The following is a 25,616-nucleotide window of genomic DNA, read 5'->3' as shown; positions in this document are numbered from 1 at the left end:
GGTAAATGATAATAGTCCATTTAAACAACAGTGGGTTTACTTCACTTTTACAGTATATTTGAAAAATTAAAAGGCAAGCTTATTTTAGGTCACACGTTACATGGGTGATGGTGCAAGTGGTACCCTGTAGGGAGCATTGTACCAAATGGCTGCAGTCTGAGGAAAATGTTCCCAGGCACCCCAGCACCCAGCCTCTTGTGCCCCCCCCCCCACCTACACAAGGCCTTCAATCCCCACACCTTGCTTTTGTTCAGTCAACGATTTGTTTTATTGATGCCCACCCCAGGCTGGGTAGGGCCAAGGGATATACAACAGGAGAATCAGATTCAGTCCATGCCTGAAGGTCAGTCTGGGGGGCAGGAAGCACGGAGACAGACAGACACACAGACACACAGACCTGGCATCTGGTGGCAGGGCACACAGTCTCACGTAGGGGCACTCTGAGCACAGGTAGTCAGGGAAGGCTTCCTAGAGAAGACCTCATGGGGGAAGCAAGGGGCAAGGCAGCCATCAGAGCCTTTGCCTTCTGTACATTTGCGGGCAGGTCACTTTTGAGGCCAGCGGACCGAAGGGGAGTGCGGAGGGCTGGGGCTGGCAGAGGCTTCCCTCTCACCTCATCGTACCCTCATGGATAAACCATGCCCGCCCCACCCCCATTCTTGGCCTGCACTTTGCCTTCTGCCACATGCACCCTTCCCTGGGGTCCACCTCCATAATTTCCAAGGCTTCCCTGAGACAATCCACGTGGAGCAGGTGCTCTGCCCAGTGCCTGGCACCTCATCAACACCCCATCAATGCACATTTTTGTCCTAAGTGCTATCTACAGCCTAGCTAGGTCTTGGTTCCAGCTCTAAGTAGTCCCAGCAGTCATCACGCCCCAGGTCAGGGCTCCCATTACCCTCCACACTCTCAAGAGCCCCGGGTGCCTTTCTATATGCACTCCCAAGGCGAGTTCAGACCCAGCCCACCTTAAGCACTGGCAAAATCTGGACTGCCTTCCTCTCACTGGTCAGTGGGCCGTGAGCACCCACTTCTCTTCCAGTGGCATAAGAACGTCCATTTCTCAGCTGTGCAACCCTGAAAAAGACCCTAGGACTCTTGGGCACGACACGACCCGGTACAGGAGCATAAGCAGAAACCAGCCGCAGCCCCAGCCCTGGAGATCCCCTTTCTTTCACTTAGTACAAAGTTTCTGTGGTAGGGGAAACATCTGGGCTGGGAACTCCAGGCTCTGATGTCTGCCTGCCCTGGGACTGCTTCCCCACACCCTTGGGGCAGTAGGGAGAGAGCCTGCAACAGACCCAAGTTCCAGGCAGAAGCAGGTGCAAAAAGAGTTCTATTCTGGGGCTGGGCTGGGACTCATCCCTTGGACTTCCTGAATAGGCCATGATTCTCAGCTGCAAAAAGTCCTGGTGTTCTGAAATTACTTCTGAAGGTGGGTGGGGGTTTGTAAGTGCAACCCACAGATGGGGCTGGGACAGGGAAAAGGGGCTCCTAGAGTCAGTCAGTCCTCACCACAAGCCCACAGGCCCAAGCACGGGGCAGGTGGGGGCAGGTAGAGGCAGGCAGGAGGCCCAGGCAGTCATTCCTCAACAGGAGGGCAGCGGTGGGTAGGTGGGGCAGGCGGCTTTAGGCCCCCACTGTCAGTCTGGTCTCAGACTTCAAAGGGCTAGAAGAGGTATTTGCGGCAGGATTCAGTCCCACACTTGCATTCAATACGGACCCGCTTCTTGGGGGAGCCGGGGAGCCCGGCCAGGCCAAAGTTGGAGTCCATGCGGGTGCTCTCCATGTCCACGGGGTCCACTGTGGAGTCACAGCCAGGGAAGGCAGGGGGGGAGGGGACTTGTTAGAAGGCCAAGGTGAAGTGTCCCGCTGCCCTTTTCACCATAAGACCCAGGAATCTTGGGTGCTGGGAGCACATCTGGGATTTGGGTCAGGTGGGGGTTGTGGGGTTGGTGGTCTGGGCTCAGCACTCGTGGTGGATGGGGTGTTCAGGTGTTAGTAAGATGGCTGGAGGTAGGGGTTTTGGAGGGAGGCAGGGGGCTGTCAGGGGGAGGGCCATGTCAGACAGAAGTCAGGAATGGTCACCTAGACGTCCAGAGGGACATCTGAACTCTCCTGTCAAAGATCTCCCCCCCGCCCCTTGAGTGTCTCCGAGGTGGCTAGCTTGTCAAGAAGGGGACTGGTTGGAGACCCCAAGAGTGTCCAGATGCTTGGAATGAGCAAGGCCAAGGGGATTAGGAGTGGGGAGGGTTGGGTGACTGGGGAAATTCAGATGAGTCAGGAAGAATATCTGAACTCTCGAGCCAAACATCCTCCCCAGGAGTCTTTAGGAAAAGTCTGTATGAGTGTCTCAGGGTTGGGGTCCAGGGATTGGAAATGAGGGGACCCCTGAAAGGTAGGCAGAGGTCCAGGAATCCAGATGGGAGGCTGGGAGTCAGGAAGAGCATCTTAAAGCTCCTTGGGGAAGGGTCCTTGTGTCCCATGTCATTGTATGCCCCTGCCCCCAGTCCCTTGCCACCCCCACCTTGCATGTTGTAATCAAAGGTGAGCTCCTCGCCTGCCCGGATGGTTCTTGTGGCAAAGAAAGCGATGCGGGGCAGTCGCTCATCAAGGTTGTCTATGAAGACGTTGTACACCTGGAGGTTGGGGTCACACTAGGCGAAAAAGAACAGCGGGAGGGTGAGGAGGGGCCCCAGCCTGCTCCTCCCGACCCCCGCCCGCCTGTGGGGTACCCACACTGTGGTTGACAAAGTGGGAGATGTTGCCATAATAGGCTGCATCCACGGTGTACACATCCTCCACGTAGTCCAGGTCGAAGAGGTAGGTGGCGCCCTGACGGTCGTAGATCTGGCCCCGCCGTTCCGCCTCCTCTGAGGTAATGATCTGGGGAGAGGGCCGTGGGGGAGGGGAGAATGGCCAAGAAGGCTCAGGAAAACCAGCACAGCTCCTGACCCCCAGCCTGGCCCCCCCTGGGCCAGGAGAACAAGTGAGCAGAGCTGTGGCTGGCTCAGCAGGGGTAGCAGGTATGGACACATGGCGGGGGGGGGGGGGGGGGGCGCTGTGATGCAGAGGGTCTGTCAGCCCCCCTGAGAAGGGAGCTGGGCCTCAGCTGCCCACCACCCATCCCTCCTCAGGCCTCTGGATGGCATGGTGTCTCTCAATGGTGGACAGAGGCTGGCCACAAGGTCCAGGAGTGAGAGAAAGAGACCCATAGTGAGACACGCTAAGCAGATAAAAGGCAAGAAAAGGACCCAGGGCTCACAGAGAGGGGTGGGCGAGTGGGAGAGAAAGAGAGAGGCTGCAAGAGAAGAGAGCCTGAGGTGCTGTGAGACCCAGCACAAGAGAAGGCACCAGCGTTGGGCTGTGAACAAGGAGGGGTGGAGGACACGGAAAGGAAAAAGTGGCCTGGACCAGTGGGAAAGGGAGATGGAATGAATGGAAAGGAGACTCAGACAAGAGAGCTCAAGGCAGAGACTTAGACAGAATCTTAATACTAAAGACCCTGGTCCAGAGAGAAGATCAAGACCCCTGTTGAGAGTCTAAGATAAGATAGCAAGAAAGAAGCAGAGGCCAGAATCTCAGAGGCAGAAGGTGTAAGAAAGGAGGCAAGAACACGGGAAAGAGACCCTCCTTCAGCCCTGATGCTGCACAGTGCCAGCAGCCAGGATCTAAGACAGCAGTGGGCATTTCCTCCTCCCCAGATGGGTCCCTGGATGTCCTGGAAAGCCCCCGCCTCTCCGCCCCTCGTGTTCCCTCCTCCACCCCCCAGCCAACCACAGCCTTGCCTTCTGGTAATTCCCAGGCACAGCCAACCATGCCCGACTCTGGCTGAGGGTCTTGTGGACCCCAAGACTGCCTGCTCCTCAGCCTAGGTTGCCTCCAGACTGGGGCAGATCTCATTCTCCACCCCTGGGCTTCCAGCTACCTCTGCGAACCCCTCAGAGACAAGTGCCCGCACAGCACAAAGCAGAAACACCATGAGTACCCTTTATTTTTACTCTGCTCTCTAGCCCAGTAACCTATCCTCAGTCCTGCAGAGGTCCTAAAAGCAACTCCAACACTCTCTTCCCCCCACACCCTTTCTTCCCCCCTCCCTTCATCAGAGACCCACTAGCCACCACCACCCCTGCCACTCGACACAAACCCAAAGCTGCCCTGGCTTCCTTCCTTGCTCACCCTCATGCCAGCCATGACCATGCCCTTCCTACTTCCAGTCCTCACCACCCTCCACTTTTGCCAGCCAGGATGGCTGCACTGGTGTCCGGTCTCCTCCCTGCCTCTTACACCAGCACCTCCAGTCTCTGCTCTGATCCAATTCCTAATCAACACCTTGAGAAGACCAGGGTCTACCCCTTGGGCCACAGTGCTCACTGCCCTGCACTCAAGCTCCATTCTGAGGAACCTGCCTCCCTGACACTCCCAATTTGTGCTGGTTTGTTCACTCATTCATTCGGTGCATTTTTTTATGAGGCCTATCCTGTGCCTGGTCCCAGTGCTCAGGGGCCAGTGTCTGCAGGGAGAGAGACAGGGACCAGGCTGGGCCCCTGTTGGGAGTCACAGTTGGGTCAGGGGAGACAAAGGAACCAGGCTTGGTCCTGGCCCTCAGGGGTCACAGTCTGGTAAAAGAGAAATGGATTTGGATACCTGCAGTGCATGATGCTGATCGGAAAACACGGTGCTTAGGATTCCCAGGGCAGTAAAAAAGCAATACACCATCTAAAGCAAGCTTACAGGTCAGAAAAGGGCTTTGACACCAGGTTGAAGAGTGGGGACTCTCTCCTGAGGGATGCAGTAGGAGCCACAGAAGTGTTCTGAGGAGGAGTTCATCAGGGTCAGTCTCCCTTCACCTCCTGAGAACACATACTCTTTCCTTGTTGAGTCAGCACAACAGACGTGACTTCTCTGCAGTATTCTTGAACCTCCCGATCCCCAGTTGCCGTGAGGAAGCTGCTGCCTCCCCGAAGCTCTCTGAAGCCCTGGGACTGAAGGGCAGCCTCTGCTGGCTCACAAGCATGCTGGGTGGTGTCCGAGCCAGCTATTTCCATTCCACATCCTCCCTGGTCTCCATCTTCCCGCCTGTTCTGCCTCTACCTGCTCCCCGAGTCTCACCAAGAGTGAGTCACAGGGTGAGCCCTCCAGGGCACAAACGGCTCCTTCTTGGTCTTCTTTCTTTCCAATCCCACTCTGTAAGGGCGGGTGTGCCCTGAAAATTCGGAAACAGAGTAGGCCATGTCCCTGCTCCCTAGCAGCTCTCCAGAATGACTGGGGAAGACAGATGGGCTATAAGCTAGCAGCCTGGAAAAGGTGTTGACGGTGAACAGTAACCAGAAGACTTAGAGTCTGGTCACTGCTCTGCCCCCATCTGGATATGGGATCCTGAATGTTCTCTCCTTCTGCCTGTTTCCTCAGCCAAAACAAACAAAAACAACAACAAAAAACCCCACAACCCTTCACCAGGTCTGGCAGCACACCAACTTTAGACACTTGGACCTTCTTTTTTACCTATTAGCCTGATGACTCTGAGCATGTTACTATACCTCTCTGGGACTCAGTTCTCATCTGTAGAATGGGGGTGACAATGACAATAATCCCAACTGGCAGGAGCTATTACTGTAAATATCCAATGCAATCGGGGTCGTGAAAGAGGTTTCTCTTTTTGCTTTAGCTAGGACACGGAGCAATGTTAGGAATGGCTGAGTAGTGATTTTGTCCGAATCTAACATGCTCCCTTATTTTATGTGCCCTTTCCCAAGAAAGGAAAAACAGCTAATTAAATGATGCGCCATCATTTAATTAAACTAATTAAGTGAGACTCATCTTCATTTCAGCGTCGTTAAAATATGAAGAGAATTCAGGTTTCAGAATGGATAAAACGGGCTGTTGTTCTCTTCTGGGTGAGGGTGGGGATGTTCGGACAGAATGTGGAAGGGTGCGAAGGCAAGGAAGGGCAGCTCACGTATGTGGAGGGGCTGTTGGTGCAGAGACGGGAGAGTGAATGTTATATCCAGAGCATAGAAGGATAGCGTGGTGAACAGGTATGGGGTGCATGCCCTCCATTACAGGACATCAGGTAGGGTCTGGGACAGCACCGTGGAACGGAGTAAGTTAATAGTTCTACGATGAAATTCACGAATATTCACCCCAAGTGGGATAAATAAACTACAAATAGGCCCCTATCAGGTCTGGTTGGGTTTTATAGCCAGATGGGTTACAAAAAACTTTGGGGTTTCTGAGCATTTGGGACTTTCTGGATTTTGGACTGTAATGGCTAACACATATTGAAGGCTTACTGTTAGAGGGCTTCCTCCAAGTGCTGCACACATCATAACTCATTTCAATCTTGTAACAAGTGAATGATGTGGCTGCTACTATCACCCCCATTCTACAGACTGGGAAACAGACACAAAGAGGGTAAGTGACTGCTGCTGAGTGGTGGAGCTAGGCTCCAACCTCAGGCTGTCGGGCTCCAGGGCCCCACCCGCCCCCAACCATTTGGCTGTGCTGCCTCCTTACAGGGGACGCACGAAGAGGAGTTTGGCTCTGGCAGTGTTTGGGGGCCTATAGTGCCATCAGGAAGCCCCACAGCTCTGAGAGTATCAGAAGGGGGCCTGGAAGTCACAGAATGTGGCAGGAAGGAGGTCAAGAAATAGCTTGAGGAGAGTGTGTGGAGTGGGAAGAGTAGGGACTGAGGTGAGAAGCCCCGGAAGCCCCAGTGTTTATAGCATGGAACAGTAGACACGAAGAAAGAGCAGCCAGAACAGCATCCTGACCAGGGGACTCTGGGGTGCCTGGGGACTGTGGACTCTCCCTCTTCTTCACTTGTCAGGATCCTCTGTTATAAAGAACTTTTCCTCAAGATTGTCAGTACAGCGAGACTGGAGACACTCCCTTCTCTGAACTGTCAGGTTCCTGTGGGGGCTGGATACGTCCTCCTCCAGACTGTCAGGGGCTCTGGAGTGTACACACATATTTCTTCAGACTGGTGACATCCCTCTAGGCTGTTAACATCTCCTCTACACTGCAGCATCCCTCCGAGGTCTGGACACCTCCTCCAGAGTATAAGGGCACTGAGGATGTGGACATTTCTTCCAGGCTGCCAGAGTTCTCTTACATATAAACCTGACCTCCTTTAGACTGTCCTGATCCCTCTGGGGTGAGGACACTTCTTTTTCCTGACTGTCAGGACAGTATGGGTCCTGACATAGGACCCTGACTTAGGAAGTGGACACTTCCCACTTTCCTGACTTAGGAAGTGGACACTTCCTAAGTTGGACCACCAGGGTTCTCAGGAGTGTGGAGAGCTTGCTCTCTTCCTCCTGGTCACTCTGGGACGTAGACCTCTCTTCCTGCAAATTGTCAGGACCCCCACCCCAGACTGTCAGGAACCCTCTAGGGTGTGGCCACCTCCTCCTCCCGCAAGACTGTTAGGTCCTTTGATGTGTGGACATTTCTTTCACCAGACCATCAGGATTATCTGGGTGTGGACTTCCTGTCTAGACTATCAGGGTCCTCTCTGCAGTGTAGACTGCTCTGCCTCTAGGTCATCTCTGCCCCCTGGGGCTATGACTCTATAGTTCATCACTGGAAGCCTCTCCCCTCCACCAGTGTCATTACTATTGTGGACACCCTTAGGTGTGTGTCCCTTCCCAACCATATCACACCCCTAAGAGACCTGTGTAAACAGGAAGATATTTGGGTTGTCACCATGACAGCACACACATGGATTTAAATGGTCAAAACCTAGGGATGTTAGATGTTCCCCAATGCAGGAGATGGTCCTACATAAAAAGAACGGCTCCACCCCCAAATGCCCACCACATTTCACCTTAGAACATGACACCTGCTGTTATAGACCCTTGCTGGTTACTCGAACTCCTTTTGTTTTCCACCTGGGCACATAGCTAAATCACAGTTCCCAGCCTCCCTTGCACCGAGGTTGAAGCCAGTGACTCAGTTCCAGGCAGTGGGTGTGGGCAGAAGTGATGGGTACCGTGTCCAAGCCTGGACCATTAGCAACCTCTCCTTCCACCCTCTCAGCCCACTTGCCAGCAATGCTGAGTGAGGATCAGGGGTGGCTCCAAGGCTTGAAGGCACAGCAAATACACAAGAGGGAAGGAGCCTAGGTGGCCACACCACTGTATAGAAAGATACTACCCAAATACCCATGATGGACTGTTATAGGAGCAAACAGACTTCTAGTGTGTAAAGCCACTAAGATCTGAGGGTTGTTTGGTATATCGGTTAGCCTGCCTAATACAGCTGACCCTTGAATAACACAGATTTGAACCCTGTGGGTCCACTTACATGCAGATTCTGACAAATACAGTGTAGTACCGTAAAGGTTACTTCTTCCGTTGTAAGAATACAGTATATAATACACGTAACTTATAAAATATGTATTAGTCAACTGTTTATGTTATAGGTGAGGTCAACAGTAGGCTGGCTATTAGTAGTGAAGTTTCTGGGGAGTAAAAGTCACATGCAAATTTGACTACATGTGCTGGGCGCCCCTAACCTCCCCCTCGCCCCCCCTCCCCTGTGTTGTTCCAGGGTCAACTGTATACACAGGCTTTCCCCAGTGTCCCGCAAGTCTGGAGAAAGAGGCAGCCAACATAAGGCATGTGTACATCCTACTCCAGAGTGATCGTGTTCCTTTGGGCAGATTAGTCAAAGGTGCTCCTCCTGGTTAGACACTGCTTGGCGGTAAGCTGGACCCTTGTGAAATGAGAAATAGTGCCTTTTTGGATGACGCAACCTTGTGCAGACCACAATGCCTGTTAAAAGGAACGCTGCCTGGATTTCAGTTCCCACTTTCCTCGTTGCTAGGTACCCTTAGGAGGTTAAACCCAGTCCAGAAGTACTTCAATGTGCTTTCAACTACCAGCTTGAAATACGTGCCCCTGCCAGGGTGTCCCTATCACACTCAGGTTAAACACCCCCACCTTTCCCTGGACAGGAAAAGCAGGGAAGTCACAGGCACACAGTGAGGCGAGCTGGGCACACACAATGGGAACACATGGTGGGAAGAGCTACACACGCGCGCACACCACACCGGGTCCCGTCTCCCTACCTCTCCCACGTACTCCATGACGAAGCTGTTCTTGCGGATCTTCTCCAGCGTGCGGACACCCCAGCCACGCCCATCATCCGTGCGGAAGATGCAGAGGTCATAGCGGATGCCTTTCTGTACCACGCGGTTGGGGCAGTCATAGCCGCAGCGGCAGCGGGAGTTGCACTCGTAGATGGGCAGCCCGGCGCGCAGCCGCACCTGACCCTGGTCATTATAGGCAAACTTGTGCAGTGATGCCCCAGGGCAGCAGCCTCCAGCGGGTGCCCACAGACAGTCCTGGCACTCACAGCCCACTGCCACCTGGTTGAGGGTGATGCCCTCACCCACACGGTACTCGTTGATGTATACGAAAGCCCGTGGGGGGCCGTCCAGGTCCACCTCGTTCTCCACCGTGATGCGTCCCAGGTGGCTGCGTTTGGCATTGAGCTCCTGCTCCCAGCGCCGGAGCGCCCGCCTCTGCTTGGCCTTCTGTACCAGGTAGTTGGCCAAGCTTGGGTCCAGGTGCCGAGGTGGCTTTGACCGTTGGTGCCGCCGGAGCAGCTCCCTTTCTAAGTCCTTGTGGAACTGCTTGAGAATGCGCACACACTTGAGATTCTGCCGTGGCTCCCAGGTGCTCTCTGAGTCTGGGTATCCACGCCATTTTACCAGGTAATACTCTTGTTCCTGTTGGGGGACCAGGGGATGGAGGGGGGCACCATAAGTGGCAAAACCCTTGGACCAGCACTCCTGGGACTGACATCCCAAAGCCAGTGGAGAGCACCCAAACCATCCCCTCATCTCTTCTGGAATGACTCCATGCAGTGGTTAGAAAGCATGGGCTCTAGGGGTGCCTGGGTGGCTCAGTTGAGCAGCTGACTCTTGATTTAGGCTCAGGTCACAATCCCAGGGTCAAGGGATTGAGCCCTCTGTCAGGCTCTGCCAGGAGCATGGCGCCTGCTTGAGATTTTCTCTGTCTTGGTCTCTGTCTCTCTCTCTCTCCTCTACACCCCACCCCGCCATATAAAGAAAAAAACATGGGCTCTAGACTGAGGATCCCTAGGTTCAAATCCCATTCTCCCCCTTATTATTGCCCAAATTTCAAGTTTTAATTTAACCTGCTTCCTCCCCTCTCTTCCCTCTCATCAGCTCCCTCCCTCTAGCTGTTCAGGCCCCAACTCTTGGGAGTCATGACTGACTTCTTCTCACTCCCACATCCACCCTCAGCAAACCCTGTCAGCTCACCTTCACACTACATCCAGAATCCAACCACTTCAAACCATCGTCACTGCCACCAGTGTCAACCCTTGCCTGGATTGCGGTAGTATCCTCCTCACTGGCCCCCCCAGGTCTACCCTGGCCCCTCCAGTCCACTCCCCACTCAGCAGCCAGAGGGATCTTTTCTTGCAGAGAGGCAGATATACAATACAGTTTAACTACACAGATTCTACAGTCAGACCCTCAATCTGCTGCTCCCTGGCTGTGTGGCCTTAGGCAAGTTATTTAACTGTGCTGGGCCTCAGTTTCCTCATCTATAAATAAGAAAAAAAGCTAACATTTTTACAGTATTCAGTATGTAGTAGGTACTGTTCTAACCAGTTTAGTCCTCATAACTCTATAGGAGCTAGACACGGATAGTCATCATCTCCACTTTACAGATGAGGAAAATGAACCACAGAGAATCTGTGTAAGTATCCCGGGGTTACAGGGCCAAAACCTGAACCCAAGCATGCTGGCTCCACTCTTTATCCTGCCATTACCTCCTCTGGCGCTGGTAATAGTTCCCATTTTGCATTGTTGCTGGGAGGATTAAAGCAGTTTTTGAGAGGAAGTGCCCAGCCCACTCAAAGTGCTCAATAACCGCTAGCTATCATCATCTCTAGTCCTGGACTCAGCATCTCAATCTTTGGTCTGTATTCCTGTGGAGGTGGCAAGAGAGACTTATTTATTTGGGGATTCATTCTGGCTCCTGCCTCCCTGAGGAAGCCACTTAGTTTCCTCACCTGTAAAACAAGGATGATCTAAGATGGCCTACTAATCCTAATTTTTTAAGATCAGAGGAGAAAACTCCCTTTGGAAACAGATGCAGGCAGTGGGGAGCAAGGGGGCAGTAAGCCAGCTTCCTTGACACACCCCTGCCCTGGCCATGGTCACCCCAGACTCACGCGGATCTTTTTGTAATCACACAGGTACTCGACTTCAAAGTCATAGAGATTCCTCTTGGAGATGCCGAGGGCAGGGCAGGAGAGCTTGGCCAGGCGACACAGGTCCTGTAGCTGATTCCAAGAAGATTTGCAACACACACTGCAGCCTAGAACAAGGAGGCCAGAAAGAACTTACTGGGCATCCTGGTGAAGCCAGGGATCAAAGGGGACCTCAAATCCTCTTTGGAACTTCTGAGTGAGACTTCATCCACAGGCTTTACCAATGCTAAGACCCTTCTACCACGAAATTGTGCCACTTCCTTCAAACCCCAGTGCTCATTCCAAAGCTACCCCTAGTACAGCAGACCTCAAAGCAGACCTGCTGCAGGGATTGTCCTAAAGCAATCTATTCCCAGAGCTTCCTTACTGTTCCTAAAACTGCCCGCAAACCTGCCTTGGGTTCAGGACCTAATCATCCCTCTCCCCACTTAGCAAAATAAAGAGAACAATCCCCCACCTCAGTAGGGTGCACTGCCCCAAGGGAATGGGTGGGGATGGGATTACAACCTCTAGGCACCAAACAAAAGCTTAACTGGAAAGACTGGTCGGGGATCCCTTATCTGAAACTCCTGGGGCTAGAGGTGTTTAGGAATTCAGATTTTCTTGGATTTTTACAAATGTAGTTTTAGGTATACCCCATACATTACCTAACACCCTCTGTGTGGTCAGGGACATCAATCCACAAACATATTAATAGTTCTGCAGCAATAATCAGAATTTTCACATTAAATAGGAGAAATAAAGAGGCAAGACAGTCCCACTTTACAATCCAGTTTTGACACCAAATTTAAGTTTTCAGGGCTTTTTAGATTTCAGGATTATGAATAAGAGATTGCGGAGTGGTATTAGATTTCAGGAAGCTTCCTTGAATGATTAGTCTGGGTGCCTTAAACCTACAAGGTACATTTTTTTCCCACGGCATTTTGATGGTCTGTCTCATCTACATTTCTCTGAAGGGTAAAGCTCACCCAAAGGAGTATGCTCTGAATTCAGGAACCAGCAGAACAGTACAGGTTATTGACAATTCTTTTAAATATAACTGGAATGTTTCTGGGGTTGCCAGAAATTTTCAAGACATGGATTTAAAAAAAAGGGGGGGCTTCTGATTCAAGGCACAATGTGCTTTAGAAGCCATTTTATCAAATCGTTTCACAGGAACATTTATTCTAAATGCAGTCAGTCCTCATCCTATTATTATTCTCTACCTCCCATTACGAAAACCAAACATTTGAAGTCATAACGAAATACTATAGACGTCACCCTGAAAATGTACAAGAGCTTTGCAAAATTATTTCGTGTGCACATCCCCCCCCCTCCACTTAGGCAGGCCTAGTGGAGACTCAAGCCTGTGCCCACGCTTTCCTCTCCTCCCTATGATGACTCTCCCTTTCAACCCCCTTAACTTGCATTTGAAACCCCACTGAAGCGGTCCCAGGTAACATCTCCAGCAGCTGGCTCCGCACTGACCACAGGTGGATTCCTACCCCTCAGACGTCCCCCTCACACTGTGGACCCCATCCTCCCCACAGCTCTCCTCACCCAGAGGAGCCCACCCTCCCCAACATACTGGAAAAGTCACCCCTCTTTCCCTGCACACGAGGGAGTCCAGCTCTTCTATTAGAGAAGCCCCCTTCCCCTCTTCCTGGGGGAGTCTTCGCTACAGCAAACCCTTCCCCCATCACGCTGAAAAAAGATACCCTCTCCCTGAAGAGTCCCCTGTCCCCTCACTCTGAAAAGGAGGTCCGTCCCCTTCCCTTCCCTCCCCTTCCGGCGTCTCGCGTGGACACCAACCGGGTAACGGTCACCGGCGGCCGATTTTCCCGCGCGCGGGCGCGGCCTCCCCGACAAGCCCCCGCGCGTGCGCGCGCCGACTGGTCGCGATCAGAGGCGCGCGCCCCCCTCCCGCGTCCCCACTTAGCCCCGCGCCCGCCGCGTTCCGAGGCACGCGCCCCCTCCCCTCAGCCCCGCCCAGCCCCGCGCGCCAGGCCCGGGCTCCCTGAGCCCCATCCTTTCCGCGCCAGGCTTCCGGCTCCCAGCTCCGTGGCCTCGGACGCCGGGGCCCCGAGCCTGCGACGCCACCCCTCCAGCCCACCCGGCCCGGCCAGCAGGCCCGCGCCGCTGCCGCCACTGCTTCACCTTTTAAATTTTCCGCCATCTTTCCCCACGGCTAACGACATTCGGGCCTAACCGGCCTCGCGAGAAGAGAGCTCGCGCGGGCGTGGCCGAGAACACGCAGCCTATTGGCCGCGCGGCGCCGCGAGCAGCGCCCGCGCGGACCAACCGGCGAGCCGTGACCGGACCCCTCCCCACCACCCCGCTCCGTCCCGGAGGCGGGTGCTCGCCAGAGCTTTCCCAGAGTGCGTCTGGGCGGTGGCGGCGGCGGCGGCAACTGAGTTCGCCGGAGGCCCTGCCCGTACGCAGGCCTATTACGTCGTCAGCCAATCACGTTGTCAGCCCGCCGTACGGGGGATTCTCTGTCCTGTCAGACCCCCAATTACCACCGTCAGTCAGTCGTCATCACATTTTAACCCAAAGCAGGCCGTGACTCCCAAGATGGACTGTCGCCACGGACAGTCCCCAGACTCGAATCAGACAATGGGCCCATCACCGCAGAGAACTGTTTAGACTCCGTCACCACCCCCCCCCCTTCACGCTGTCTGCCAGTCAGTCAACAGCAGCAGCATCCATTCCTGCCTCCAGGCAGACGCACGGCGCTAACAACTACCCTGTCAGCCAACCTGTCATTCCCTCTCTCTCTCATACAGTCCAGCAGCCGCTCTCTCCATTTACTCTTGCTCTAGGGGCAGCTCTGAATCCCCCTGGGGAAACTATCTCAGAGCCACCAGCCATGCCCTCAGGCAGGCCGTGATTATTACTTCAGGACAGTCTGTCACTGTCAGCATCTTCTGTCGCCCTCTCAGGCAGTCACGCATCCAATGCTAGTTGGTCACTCTCTAATTCCCTCGGGTTACTCCTCATTCACACCATGATCAGGCAGTTATTCCCTCAAAGCAGTCACAGCAACTAAAGCCTCCACGCCACCTGACAGTGGCTCAGCAGCCTGTCCCTTCTCAGGCAAGGTATGCCCAACATTGGTCAGTCATTCAATAAGTCTCCTCTGACCCAGGGGGCCGCGTCAAGGCGGCTTTGATTCCAGCCTGGCACAGCCATTGAATCCAGCAGCTACACTGATCTTTCAATTGGTCGGTTGGCCTGTGACTCATTCACTGCCCTTCATCATATTGTCAATCAGCCAGGCAGCCATTCTCAGCATCTGACTACAGGGTCTGTCAAGCATGCCGTGATTTGGCCAGGGTGGACAGTCACCAGATACAGCTACCTATCAGGCAGTCACAGATCTCTCCATCAGGCAGCATGAAATTCCCTCTTACGCCTCATCAGACAGTATAACATCCAGACACTCCCTCAGGCCAGATGTGACTCCTAGCAATAGTCAGGCCATTCACAACGTCCTCCCACCCAGGCAGGCAGCCTGGCAGTCCTTCAGGAGGCTGCCCATCCTTTACACTATCTGACCACCAGCCAGCCCCAGACAGCCCCAGGCTGGTGTAATTTAGTTAGACATTGAGTACCCCACAGCATCAGGAAATTGCACTGTCAGTTCCTCAAACTGCCCCTCTCCCTGTTGGTCCATGAGTTATGTAGTCAACCAAACAGTTATACAGTTAAGCAAATGGCCTGCTAAGTCTAGCTACGAGCTGGTTGGAGAAATGGCTGGTCAGTCTGAGGTTGCATGTCAGCCCCTGCTTACCACGAGTGGAACAGTCAACAGCGCACATCCCACCACGCATCTTCTTGCATTCATTATTCCTTTTAGAACACATGCTGGTCTTTGCATGTCCCCCAGTCTCCCTGGACGGGCAGAACTTTCCCATCCCAGGAGTCCAGGACGCCTGTCCAACCCACAAGGATGATTTAAAGCATGACCTAGGGGCGCCTGGGTGGCGCAGTCGGTTAAGCGTCCGACTTCAGCCAGGTCACGATCTCGCGGTCCGTGAGTTCGAGCCCCGCGTCAGGCTCTGGGCTGATGGCTCGGAGCCTGGAGCCTGTTTCCGATTCTGTGTCTCCCTCTCTCTCTGCCCCTCCCCCGTTCATGCTCTGTCTCTCTCTGTCCCAAAAATAAATAAAATAAATAAATAAATAAAAAATAAAGCATGACCTAGCCTGGGGGGCGTCATGTAGGGGGTCCGTGGGTATTGGGAAACATTCCTTTGTTAAGGTTAAAAACCGCCAGTTATTTAACGAGCAACAGCTGCATTTATTCAGGAATAGCTGAGAATTGCAATGCAAGACTAGCAAGGTGTGGCAAAACCATATGCCAGTTCAATAAACAAAGGAGAGGAATGTTACATTCTGGAGAAGGAGGAATTTGGGAGGGGTTGTTTGGAACCAAAGTCTATTGGATAAACGTAAGAGTTCCTAGTGATGATGGGTTGTCATTGGCTGAGTTGCAGGACTAGTCTGTTTCTTGTAGGAGATACAATGTACATCTCTCCCTGCAAGGGGCCTGTAATTGATCATTCTTGCCTTTTGACATACTTCTCTTGGGGGGGGGTGTGTGTAATTGACAACCTTTCTTGTAATTGATATTGAGTGGTAAGCTTCTTCTACCAGCCTCCCCTTCTAGCATCCTGAGTCCATTTTAGAAATGTTTCCCTCTATTAATTTTTTATACCTCAGTCCTCCCCAAACATTGTATATAGTGTAGTGGATCCTGGAGCCTAGCTATCTGGTTCAAATACTAGCTCCATCATTGTGTGACCTTAGGCAGTTTCTTCATCTGTAAAACCTCAAATGAGTGACCTTGGGGTGGGGGCATCTCTAGCTCATGTGGAAAAGAATCTTTCTCGACTAGCATCTATTCAGATATCAAAAGTAAGATGCCACCTTGTTATTACTGTGTCCCACTCCCAGCCACTTGTCTGTTCATTCAGCATTAATTTAGTGCCAACTGTGTATATTGCCTTACCTAGTGCTGGGGCCAGTATAAGGTCTTTTCCATTCCAAGCTGTACAGGTTTGATCTGTTTTTAATGTAAACCTCATATTTGATTGTACTACACATACATGAGTGCACAGACCATGGGTGACCAGTATCATGAGTTCTCACAAGCAAACATCCATGTGGAACCAGAACGCAGGCTAAGGAACATCCCCAGCCAGTGTTCCAGGAGCATGTCATTTTTAACATCTCTGAAATCGGGCTGCATCTCTCAAGCACTGGTGAGTCATAATTCAATCCGCAGTTTTTTGTCTTTTTTAGTGATACATAAAATAATGGGGCATTTTATAATCAGCGGTGACTCAGGATCAGTGACAACCAGTAAGAACAAGAACAGTAGCAGCAGCAGCATCTAATGTTTATAGATGACTCAAGGAGCCAGGCATTCTGCAGACGCCATCTACTTTAATTCTCTCCACAACCCTGGGAAGTAAGCATTTTTAGTCTCCATGGAAAGACTGAGGAAACTGAGGTCCAGAAAGGTCAAGCAACTTGTCCACAGTGGATACTTTTAAGCCAAGTCTGTGCCTGCTCCAGGCAGCGCTCCTGGGGATTCAGAGGTTGTGTGATGGAAGTTTCTTCCCCAGGACAAAGCCTGCTGAGGGGGTCCCAGAACACTGGATTTCTAGGGTTTCCCAGCAGGGGGTGGGGAGGCAGGTAAGTGATACTGACAGGCCCTTCCTAGACTTAGCTTGCTCCTGGGACCTGGACGACCTGCGGTGGGGAGGGGAGTGAAAGGTGAAGAACAATGAAAGAATTAAAAAGAACCTGAGACTCCCTCCTTCTTCAGCTTCTGAGGCTGCAGGCGAATTCTTAAGGAGCAAAACCAACTCCCACCTCCCACACCTCCACCTTCACCCTGGCTCTCCTTCGTTCCCTCCCCTAAGCCCCTGCCTGCACCTTGGATGGTTCAGAAATTCTTCCACTAGTCTTGCAGATGGATGAGGCCTTTCCTCTCTAGATTCCTCCTCACTGTTATCTTTCTCCCCACTCCCCTCCTTGTCCTCTAAAAGGTAGGATACTTGAGATCTTGAATCCACCAGATGTTAGAAATGGGAAGGAGTAGGCACCTCTTCTAAGGCTCTGGTGAGCAAGAGGTACTAATAACTCCCTTGGAAACAGCTTTAAACACCAGGGACAGTTTTGACTTGCTCCTTTTTTCTTTCTGGTGAGTAATTCCTAGAGGAGGAAGGGTGACTCAGTGCGATCTCATTTGGGAATCGGTTACATATTGTAAACCTCCATTGTATAGATGAAGAAACTGAGGCTCAGAGGTGGGGCATCTTGCCTGGGTTCTAGAGCAGATCTATCTGATTACTAAGTCTTTGCCTCTTTCATTGCCATCAGCCAGGACTTGGTTTGCACTGAGAACTGGGCAGAACCAAATTTAAAAATTGAGAGGGGGTCCTGCCCATCAGGATCCTGGTGTGTGAGTTGTGGGCATGGAGAGTAAGTCTGATCACTGAGTAGTCTCTTGATCTAATATAATGCTGATTTAATGTTTTGGGTTTTTTTTTTTAATTACTAAATAAGTAAATTAATAATAAATAACTCCTGCTCATTCACCACACTCACCCTCACACCAAGCACCTCAGGGCCCTTGCACTGGATGTTCCCTCCAACTAGAGTGCCCTCACACTGGCTGTTCCCTCCACCTGCAGTGCCCTCCCCCCAAATATTTATTGGTTGACTCCTCTCTCTTTAGGTTCTGCACAACTGTCACCTCCTCCAGGTGGCTTTCCATGAAGTTTCCATCTGAATGTCATTCCCCCTCAGCGTATCACAGCACTTAACCATGATCTGTATCTTTTGTTTCTATTTGATTCCTTGTTTTAGAGCTGTCTCCTCCACTAGAATGTTGGCCTCACTAGGTTTTTTTCCCCACTGCCTTATCCCCAGCCCCTAAAGTAGTGCCTGGCAGTAAATGTGGAAAGAAAGAAGGACAAAAGGAAGCAAAGAAATCAATGAGGGAACAAATGAGTGAATATATACATGTAAGGCTAAATAAATGAAATGGTATAGATGAATAAAAGAGACTATATGGAAAAAGGACCCCAACTTTCCATATTTGGAATATAAACAGATTGAGAGAAACAAAAAGACAGTTATTTTATTTCTGTTTAAAAATCCTTATATAGAAATTTTATATAAAAAGGGGCCCTGGCAATTTGCTAGAGTGAATGTTGGGGAATGTCAGAGATGACAGCATTGGAAGGGTCGGTGGGGGAGAAATGGGGCTTGAGGGCCTGGAGGCCAGGAGTGGAGGGCAGGAAACAGCGGCTGCCAGGGGAGGAGGCGCAGAACAGGTGGGCAGGGTGACTCAGTCGTCCCACTCATCGTCCTCATCCTCATCACCGGCCTGGTCCTCCCCTTCGTCTGGAGGGACAGAGAGAACAGGTCTCAGGATGAGCATAAGGGTTCAAGGGACCTGAGTGGGGTGAGGTTCCTGGGGTCTGAGAGTCAGGACTCAGGGTCCTGGGGGACTGAGGTCTCCTGCTGGAAATCACATCCGGGGCCTGTGCAGTTGGATGAGGAAGGGACCCCCTCAGAGGAACAAGAGTTAGGGTATGGGTTGGAGTTGGAGTCGAAGTTAATGTCATTGTCAAAAATATGGTTAATTGGGATATTACTGTCGCTCACACAAGGGTTAACGTTAACGGGTTTGTTACTTAATCGGGTGGATTTAAATATTATTAGCAAAGATGGAGTATATTACAATATTACTATTTCATACCAGGTTAATGTTAATATTGTTGATACATAATGGGTTACTGACAATATCACTATCAAAGATGAGATTCATTACAATATTGTCATATAATGGATTCATAGTGATCTTGTGGATATACTCTGGGATACATGTTAATACTGCCAACAATAGGTTGAGGTCCATATTACCCTCATATAATTGTCATATAATGACAATATCGTTGACACATCAGGGGATTAATGTTAACATTATTATATAAAGATTGGACTAGTTATATAATTATCACATAATGAACTAATGTTCACCTATTGACACATGGAGTTAGAGTTAATATTATTGTCCAAGGTGGGGTTCTTTATAATATCATCACATGTGGACTAATGTTAACACTACTGAACATACAGGATTAATATTAATACTGTGGACATGCCTTGGCATTAATGATATTATTATCATCAAAGATAGAGTGAAACAGGTGCGCCTGGGTGGCTCAGTCAGTTAAGCCTCCAGCTCTTGATTTCACCTCAGGTCACGATCTCACAGGTTTGTGAGTTCGAGCCGGTCATCAGGCTTTGCACTAATAGTGCAGAGCCTGCCTGGGATTCTCTCTCTCCCTCTCTCTCTCTCTCTGCCCCTCCCCCTCCTGCATATGCCTGTGCCCTCGCTCTCTCTCTCAAAAGAAATAAACTTTAAAAAAAGATAGAGTGAATTATATTATTGTTCCATAATGACAATGTTAACATCGTCAAAAAGGAGATTGATACAAGAGTCATGTATGGATACTATTACTATTGATGGTAACCGTTGGGGTTATTTTTACACCAACACTAGCCTTGGGAACCAGGCTGTGTCCTGGCAAAGGGCAGGCTCTCACCTGAGGAGTGGATGGCTCTGCTTCTCTTCTGCATCACGTGCATCAGGGCTCCCACCAACCCTTCTGATCTCGGAGGTGGAGGCTGCAGCGCTGAGCTCTCTGGGGCCCCAGGGGTCTGCAGCAAGCAGGGTTCAGCACAGAGGGTTCAAAGCCCGTGACTGGAGCACTCCTCCCTGCCCCTTCATTACTTCCCCTCCCATACACTCCAGTCCCCTTCAAGGTTCCCAGCCTACCTTGCCCCACCAACCTCCCAGCCCTGTTACTGAAACCCCAAAGACTGGGACCTCCATTAATTTCAGCCCTGGCCCCCTAATATCCTGGCTTGCCCAGCACACCCGAGCCCCAGACCCCCAACCCTCAATCCTGCCCATCTTCACCTTGTTCAGCTGAATTCCCTGCCGGATTTGATCCAAAAGTGCCCCCCGACCTCCACTGGGGGCCAGGCCCCCCACAGGCCCCAGAGCAGGAGGAGGGGGAGGGACTGGCCCATCATCAGAGCTGGGTGGTGGTGGTGGTGGTGGTGGTGGTGGAGGCACAGGAGTCCCTCCAGGTCCAGAGGGCGGAGGGGGCGGTGGTCCAGAACGTCCAGTGGCTGGAGGGGGTGGTGGTGGAGGGCCCCCTCGGCCTGGGGGTGGGGGTCCCCGGGGAGTTGGCGGGGGTGGAGCACCTCCCAAAGGTACAGGGGGCAGTGGACCAGAACGACCCTTGTTGCTCCCAATAGTAGGGGGCCGGGGGGGCTGGTTTCCTCCTCGGGATGGCGGTGGGGGCGGTGGAAGCGGCTCTGAGGGGGGAAAATAACACATAGCTATTGTTATAGTTTTCTTCAGAGCCTCAGTTTTGCTCATTTATAAAATGGGTACCCCAAATGATCGACTCCTCATTCAAGCAGTATAAGGGTTTCCATGAGGACTGAGTGACTATATCTCTTAAAAACCAGCTACTAGGGCTGGAGAAGAAGGGCGGGGGGACTCACCCTGGCGCCTCATCTCCTGCCGCACAGCCTCCAGCCCACCCTGGTCCTCAATGAAATCGTAGATAAGCTTGGAGGTCTCGGCATCTGTGAGCTGGGCCTCACTGATTCCTGCCCTGGAGAACAGACTCCGCAGATCCGGGTCCAGGTTGTTTACCTGCCCAGGAGGAAAAAGGCCAGGGCAGGGGTGGGGGAATAAAGTGGATAGGGAAGGGGCACAGATTATCAATAGGTCCACCCCCCGAGAGGGATCTTCTGAGAGGGGTGTAGAAAGGGTGGGGTCTAGGGGTAGGTCTGAGCCAGTGGACTACGGAAGGGCAGGTGGGTAGTTAAGTGGGTCAAGGGGTCTTTGGAATTACTCACGTCAAATCCATTCTGGGGGTCCCATCCCACGTGGCTGACATGTCTGGGGGAGGTGAGGAGATCCCAGTGAAACCCCACTGCGCTTCCTTTCCTCCCTTCCTAGTGAAGCCCTCTTGCCTTCTGCCCAGAGAGACTCCGAGGAGCCAGAATTAATGAATGAGTCACAAGTGAATGACTGAGTGACTGAATGAGAGCAACAGTTATAGAATTAGAAGGGGTCCATAGTTTGTGGTGCCCATCTGTCTACCCATCCCTTTTTCTACCATCCATCCACCCAATCCATTTGCCCACCTAGCCATTTGCATCCACCTGTCAGACCACTGATCTATTGTACATTTGTTTCTCTACTCATCTTCCTATATACATCTGTTTACCCATTTGTCCACCAATCTATCTTCACACATACTTGATCATCCACCCAACCACTTACCCATGTGCCCACCTTTCAATCCATCTACTCTTTTGTCCACCCATTCAACCACATACTTTTGTCTATTTATCCATTGAACTGTCCATTCATCCACATATCTGGCCACCTGTCCATCCCCATCCACCTTGTTTGTGAACCAACCAGATATCCATCCATCTGTCCACACACTCATCCACTCACCCATCCATCTGCCTACCCACTTCCCATTTACCCATTCACCCATCCATCCACCCACCTATCCATTCATTCCCCAACTCACTCACTCTTTCATCCATCCATTCATCCATCCATCCATCCATTTACCCATCTACCCACCCATCCATTCACCCACCAGCCCACCCAGGGTGGGACTAAGGTGAAGCAAGTGAGGGGCCTAAGGCGTAAAATTTAATGGGGCCCTCACTCTCAGAGTCATTAGTTACAGTTGCATGACCCTTAGAGTAACTACCTCTATAAATTTTGCAACCTTGGCACCTCACTTGCCTCTCCCTAGTCCTGGCCTTGCATCCACCCACCTATCCACGCATCTACCTACCCACCCACCCATGTGCCCATCCTTCCATCTACTCAGCTCTCTTCCTGTCCAACTTTTCATCCACCCCCCCAGAGGGATCTGTGGGACCAGTGGGGAGAGGTTCTCACTTGAATCCACTGGGTGCACCAATATCAGCTTTGCTGATCTTTTTCTTCCCTGAACGTTTCTTATCAGCTGGGCCAGGCCCAGGTGCTGGGAGCCCACGGTATCGTGAACTTGTGATGTCCGGGTTTTGGATGTCCACTGTTACTAGCCCCAGGGACAGGGGGCCAGCTGCTGGGCCTGTGGGGAAAATAGTGTGATTGAGCCATTGACCTACTTACCTACCAACCAAAGCATAGGGGCAAGAGACAGGAAGAGTGTTGAGGGAATCTGTGTGTGTGTGTTTGATGGTCACAGAGGGAGTGGGTAAGGGGTCCAAGTAGGGTTTATGGAGAAGTGGATGAGTGGATTCTACAAGCCATTCTTACATTCACCAATTCATTTATTTATTCATTCACTCATGCTTACCACTTAAGTATTGATTCATTCATTCATGGCTCATTGACCCAATTATTTGTTAAATTATTCATTCAGTCAGTCGTTCATTCAATCATTGCTTTATTCACTGATTGAAATGTTATGTCAATTATTCATTTATTTGCTGTTCAATTCATTCACTTATTCATTGATTTACTCAATCATCCATCCATCTATTCATCCATATATCCACATACTCATTCTCCTATACATCTATGTTTTCATCTTCCCATCAATTCATCCCCCACTCAACCATCTATCCACCACCAATCCATCTACCCACCCATTCGCCCACTTATCTCTACACTCACCAACTACTCATCCATCCACCTACTCCCCACCCATCTATCCATCCACTCCCCCACCCACCTGTCCACTCAGAGATACAGGAAAGAATCAGCACTCACCCCCTTGATCTCCACCTGGGTGCGGAGGCAGGGGTGGGGGCCCTCTTCTCTCTGGAGAGATGGAATGGATAGAGAGCTATTACAACCCTGCCACAGGTTCCTGGGCTAGCCCCTTATTACCTTCCTTGAACTTGAGGACTCACCTTCATTGGCTGGTGCTGGTGGTGGGGGTAGCTGGCGTCTATCTGTGGAGAGACGGATGGACTGGGAACCAGAACCATAAGAGGAGCTTTTCCAGCTCCCTACCCTTGCATGTACTCCTGCCCAACCTCGTTTTCTCCCCCAAGGCCTCCTCACCTCCACTTTGCCTCTGATTCCTTTTTTGTATCTTCTCCTGCACCAGGGCCCGGAAGGCCTGGGCCTCGCCCTCGTCTGCAAAGTTCAGCCCTGCTTGGCAGTCCTGCACATATCTTGGGCTCAATAGCCTTCCAGGCCCCCCACACCTTTCCCATCTCCTCCCCACATCCCAACTGAGGCCCAGGGGTTGAGTGGCCACTTACATCTCCAGCAAAAGTGTGGAAGTAGGGGGTGGGAGTAGAGTAGACCAACTGTGAGTATAGTTCCTGTTCCCAGAGCAGCTGGCCAGCCTGGAGAGGTAGGAAACACACTGGCACTGAGGCCTGCCCAGGGTGGCAGGTCTCTGTTATCTGGGCAAGGAGAATGATATCATAATTTGGGGCCCCAGGATCGCATTAGAGATTTCCAGCTTAGCATCAGGGAGTTGGGGGTCTAGATGTCAGATGTGGAGGGTTGAGGTACAGTATGGGAGTTGGACACTGCAGTCAGAGATTTGGATTTGGGGTTCAGGGCCCTAGATGTGGGACTTGGGGGCTTGAATAGGAGGATTTAGGACTCTAGTCCTAGGAAACTGAACCCATTCACAGACTCCATCTTACATCCTTCCTTTATGGGGGCCTTCATTTGGACAGGTAGGGCTCCAGTCCTGGGAGTTGGGGTTGATATTTGAGGTTCAGACATATAGACTTGAAAGCTTTGGGGGTGGGGGATTCAGCCAAGGTGTATGTGTGATTTGAGGTTTGTGGAGCAGAGCTATGGCTTAGGAGCTAGGCAAACATTTAGGGTTCAGGAGTTATGATAGGGAATTTATGGGACCCAAAATGTTGAGTTTAGAACAGATTTGAAGTTAAGGTAAAAATACAGGGCTCTTTTTGTTTGGAGTTCATGAAACAGAACTATACTGTTAGATTTAGGAGTTATACTAATATTTGGGGTTTTATAGATCTTGACAGGGAGATTCTGGGTCAATTATCAAAAACAAAGAAAGGCAAACCAGAGTTTGACATCTGGATGAAGTCTTTGGTCCCAGGGCTCAGGTTTACTGATCTGTCCAAGGCCTTGGAGCTATGGACACAGGTATGGGTTTGCAGGGTTGAAAACTGGTTTGCATGTCCAGTGCGGGGAGGTGGGAATCACCTGAAGGCCGTAAAGACGGATGAAGTAGGACTTCTGGGGGTTATCCTTCACGAAGCACACAGCCCCACAATGCTCCTTGGTCCAGTGCTCCGCTCCGGGAGGCAGTGCCAGGTAGAGCTGAACAACGGCGGTGGCCAGTGTCTGGGAGGGAAGAGCAGGGCTCATTGGAATCTGGTCAGCCAGAGGGTCTAGTTCTCCCATGTCCATGGCTGTTAGGGCTCCAAAGGAAGAGCCACGGCCAGAGGGAGAGTTGACAGACTTGGAAATCAAGATCTTCCTGGGATCGGTGAATGGGGCTAAGAGGATTCTAAGAGAGGAGATGATGGAGAAGGGAAGGAGGAGAGGAAGAGGGGAAGAAAGAAGAGGAAAGGAGAAGGATGGGGAAGATGAGGAGGCAGAGAAGAGTAGAGGAAGAGGAGGAAAGGGAGGGAGACAGGGAGGGCTAGGAGATCTTCAGCTCACCCAGCATTTCCGACCCAGCATCTCGAAGAGTCGCTGGTTCTCGTGGTCCTGGAGGAGCGTGGAGGGTATGTTCTGCTGAACCCCTGGTCCTCCGCGACCCCCAGACCTGCCTCCCACAGGGCCCCCACTCATGGTGCCTCCTGCCCTTGTCCTCTCCTGCTAGGCTCTGGGTGCAGGGTAAGAAGAGGAACTTCCGCAGTGAGCAGGGGAACAGGAAGTGCAAAAAACCACAAGGGAAACAAGTCCTCCAGGGGCCCCTGGGTGGGCCTGGCCTCCTCCTCCCTCCCTAGAACAGGCTTGGACCCTCCTCCCTCAGACTGGGGCCCTCTTCCATTCAACTGGTTAAGACCCATCTTTTGGACCAGCTCAGGTCCTCTTCTTCTATTCTTACTCCCTGAGGCCCATCTCCCTCTGACTGGCTCAGATCCTCTTCCCGCTGATTGGATGACAGCAAGAGCTAGGCCACTGCTGAACTTCTGCCGGGGGACACTATGGCAGGGAGCAGTCATGGAGCTGGGCAGTTTCCTTCCTCCCCAAAGCATCCAGTTGGTCTGGGCCTGAGGCCCAAGGCCCCTCATGCTGAAGAATTACTGTGTTTAAACCTTTCTTCTAATGACACTGGGAGTGCCTGGGATCC

General features: G+C 51.7%; 2 protein-coding genes across 4 annotated transcripts; both read right to left on the bottom strand.

Annotated features, from left to right (window-relative positions):
* Positions 1 to 244: 244 nt before the first annotated feature.
* On the bottom strand, positions 245 to 15,137 carry SUV39H1 (SUV39H1 histone lysine methyltransferase). Of its 3 annotated transcripts, none has more exons than XM_058712241.1 (6): positions 15,026 to 15,137; positions 11,215 to 11,360; positions 9,074 to 9,736; positions 2,740 to 2,886; positions 2,528 to 2,657; positions 245 to 1,803 (listed from the first exon to the last, which is right to left on the bottom strand). In XM_058712241.1, the coding sequence occupies exons 1-6, from the start codon at positions 15,096 to 15,098 to the stop codon at positions 1,670 to 1,672; spliced, it is 1,293 nt and encodes a 430-aa protein (XP_058568224.1). In that variant the 5' UTR covers positions 15,099 to 15,137; the 3' UTR covers positions 245 to 1,669. The 3 variants fall into 3 exon arrangements, with proteins under 3 accessions (XP_058568224.1, XP_058568226.1, XP_058568225.1); XM_058712243.1 differs by lacking the exon at positions 15,026 to 15,137 and adding an exon at positions 13,390 to 13,584; XM_058712242.1 differs by lacking the exon at positions 15,026 to 15,137 and adding an exon at positions 12,821 to 12,962.
* A 1,148-nt stretch (positions 15,138 to 16,285) lies between these two features.
* On the bottom strand, positions 16,286 to 25,167 carry WAS (WASP actin nucleation promoting factor). Its single transcript, XM_058712240.1, has 12 exons — positions 24,980 to 25,167; positions 24,518 to 24,658; positions 23,584 to 23,670; positions 23,381 to 23,483; positions 23,227 to 23,268; positions 23,084 to 23,134; positions 22,265 to 22,439; positions 21,193 to 21,235; positions 20,833 to 20,986; positions 20,237 to 20,640; positions 19,860 to 19,974; positions 16,286 to 18,651 (listed from the first exon to the last, which is right to left on the bottom strand). The coding sequence occupies exons 1-12, from the start codon at positions 25,109 to 25,111 to the stop codon at positions 18,596 to 18,598; spliced, it is 1,503 nt and encodes a 500-aa protein (XP_058568223.1). The 5' UTR covers positions 25,112 to 25,167; the 3' UTR covers positions 16,286 to 18,595.
* Between the last annotated feature and the right edge of the window lie 449 nt (positions 25,168 to 25,616).

This window comes from Neofelis nebulosa, chromosome X, assembly GCF_028018385.1.
Source record: "Neofelis nebulosa isolate mNeoNeb1 chromosome X, mNeoNeb1.pri, whole genome shotgun sequence".
Lineage (NCBI taxonomy): Eukaryota > Metazoa > Chordata > Mammalia > Carnivora > Felidae > Neofelis > Neofelis nebulosa.
The sequence above is the reverse complement of the archived record's forward strand: the minus strand, read 5'-3'. Positions and strand labels throughout refer to the sequence as shown.